We start from the raw sequence: 1,908 nt of genomic DNA, 5'->3' as shown, positions 1-1,908 counted from the left end.
TTTATTAGAATTTAGGAAGACATTTAGAATGAATTGTAATGCACTAATGCTTAAGAAGTCGTAAAAATTACATTCATCTTGAACTATTTCAATAATCGAAAAAATAATCCATACTACCAAAAGGCATTCAATGAAGTCGAAACTAACAAATTTGGACCACAACGGCAATGATGTTTACATTTGGAATATTTGCAAAAATAAGAATAGAAAATTTTATAAAATTTCAGAATAATTCAATTTTTGTATTCTAGAAAAAACTTTACTCACTTTGAATAATAAAAAAAACATGCAATTTTTTGTATATGCAATTTAACATTTTAAATAGAGGGTTCGGAATCATCATCAAAATAATATGGATTAACAGCACTGCTGGTTGAGACTTGCTCAGAATTTTCGAAGGAATGATTTGATAATGAATACTCATTTGAATTATTACTAGCTGAAGAATGTTGCATTTCACAGCTTATATTAACACCAGAATCATGAATTCTACGCACTGACATCGGCCCACGTATTTCATGGTTGCTATTCTCTAATTCAGCAACAGAACTTTCCATATTATTTAAGCTATTGTTAGATGGATTGCTAGCGTTGCTGGTGGTACTGTTAAATGAAGAGTGTGGTATTTCATTACTCATATTAAAACCGGAGTCATGAATTCTACGCACTGATATAGGACCGTGTATTTCATGTGAACTGTTTGTAGGTTCCTGCAAACTATTTTCTGAGATAATATTTCTATCATCTGAAGTACTATCAGCATTATCCCCCATATTTGTATTGGTTTCTTGTATATTACTATTGGTAATTGGCCCAGGTACATCATAGAAACGTTTGGCATCTGGTTCTAACAACTCATTGATAAGTTCCAATTCTGGAGGAAAGTGTTCATTATTAACTGCTATGTTTGGGGAAGCAAAACGTTTGCGCTGCAATCGTTCATTAGGTGGACTCCAGTCCATGGCATGATGAACTTCGGCGTACACAACAATTCTTTCTGAGGGTATTTCAGGACTACTACAGGGTGAAATATTTGGATGAATACTAAAATTAGGAAAAAAATAAATGTTATATTTATTTATTTTTTTGCCAATATCTAATAGAATTTCCACCTCATCATTGTGGAGTTTAGAACTCTACCATCTTGAGAGGGCATAAAATCCAATTCACTTTCCTTAATAATAAAAAGAATTGAAAGAAATATTTTATTTCAAACAAATTTTATTTAATCCAACTCACTCTAATGGCCTGTTGCATATCACATTCTAGAAAATTAGTTTCTCCCTCATTTACAGACATTTGCAAGGCATCGAGAATCTGGCGCATCTCTTGCAATTCCATGCCCTCTTCATAGAAACCCATACCTATTTGATTAAAGATCATTATGAGTTTATTATTGAATGACATTCTTTAAATACTGGCCATTTAATGTTATTTGTAATTCTTTGTACTCATTCCGCCGACGAGAACTACTACGTAATTCCATTTTAAATTTAGATAATTATAATTATAATAAATGAAATTTATTTTAATAGCTGTCTTCTACTATAATAATTTCTCAACTTAGTATTCTACTTTAGTTCAACATTCTTAAATAACGGTTCTTTTAAAATCATTTTCGTAGGTAAAATCATTTGAAAGCGAATTAAATAAGGAGACAGCAGCATATCGTAGATATTTTTTGCCGTCATTGTTTTGTTTGAAATTTGACACTATCAATTGTGAGAGATTTTTTTATATATGGAGTTTGACATTATCACAATAAAATTTCATATATTAAAAATTCATCTGTCGTACCATCTACAACCTTATATAAATTCACCAATTGTAAATCAATTGTACCATGAGTTAGGGATGTAGTAAAAACGGGAAATAATTGAAAACTTTCACATTAAATGAAAATCAAAA

The 1,908-nt window shown here is 30.5% G+C and overlaps 1 protein-coding gene across 1 annotated transcript; it reads right to left on the bottom strand.

Moving 5' to 3' along the window:
* Nucleotides 1-308: 308 nt before the first annotated feature.
* Nucleotides 309-1,428, bottom strand: LOC135950376 (uncharacterized). Its single transcript, XM_065499923.1, has 3 exons — nt 1,240-1,428; nt 1,113-1,174; nt 309-1,044 (listed from the first exon to the last, which is right to left on the bottom strand). The coding sequence occupies exons 1-3, from the start codon at nt 1,405-1,407 to the stop codon at nt 318-320; spliced, it is 957 nt and encodes a 318-aa protein (XP_065355995.1). The 5' UTR covers nt 1,408-1,428; the 3' UTR covers nt 309-317.
* Between the last annotated feature and the right edge of the window lie 480 nt (nt 1,429-1,908).

Source organism: Calliphora vicina, chromosome 2 (assembly GCF_958450345.1).
Source record: "Calliphora vicina chromosome 2, idCalVici1.1, whole genome shotgun sequence".
NCBI lineage: Eukaryota > Metazoa > Arthropoda > Insecta > Diptera > Calliphoridae > Calliphora > Calliphora vicina.
The sequence above is the reverse complement of the archived record's forward strand: the minus strand, read 5'-3'. Positions and strand labels throughout refer to the sequence as shown.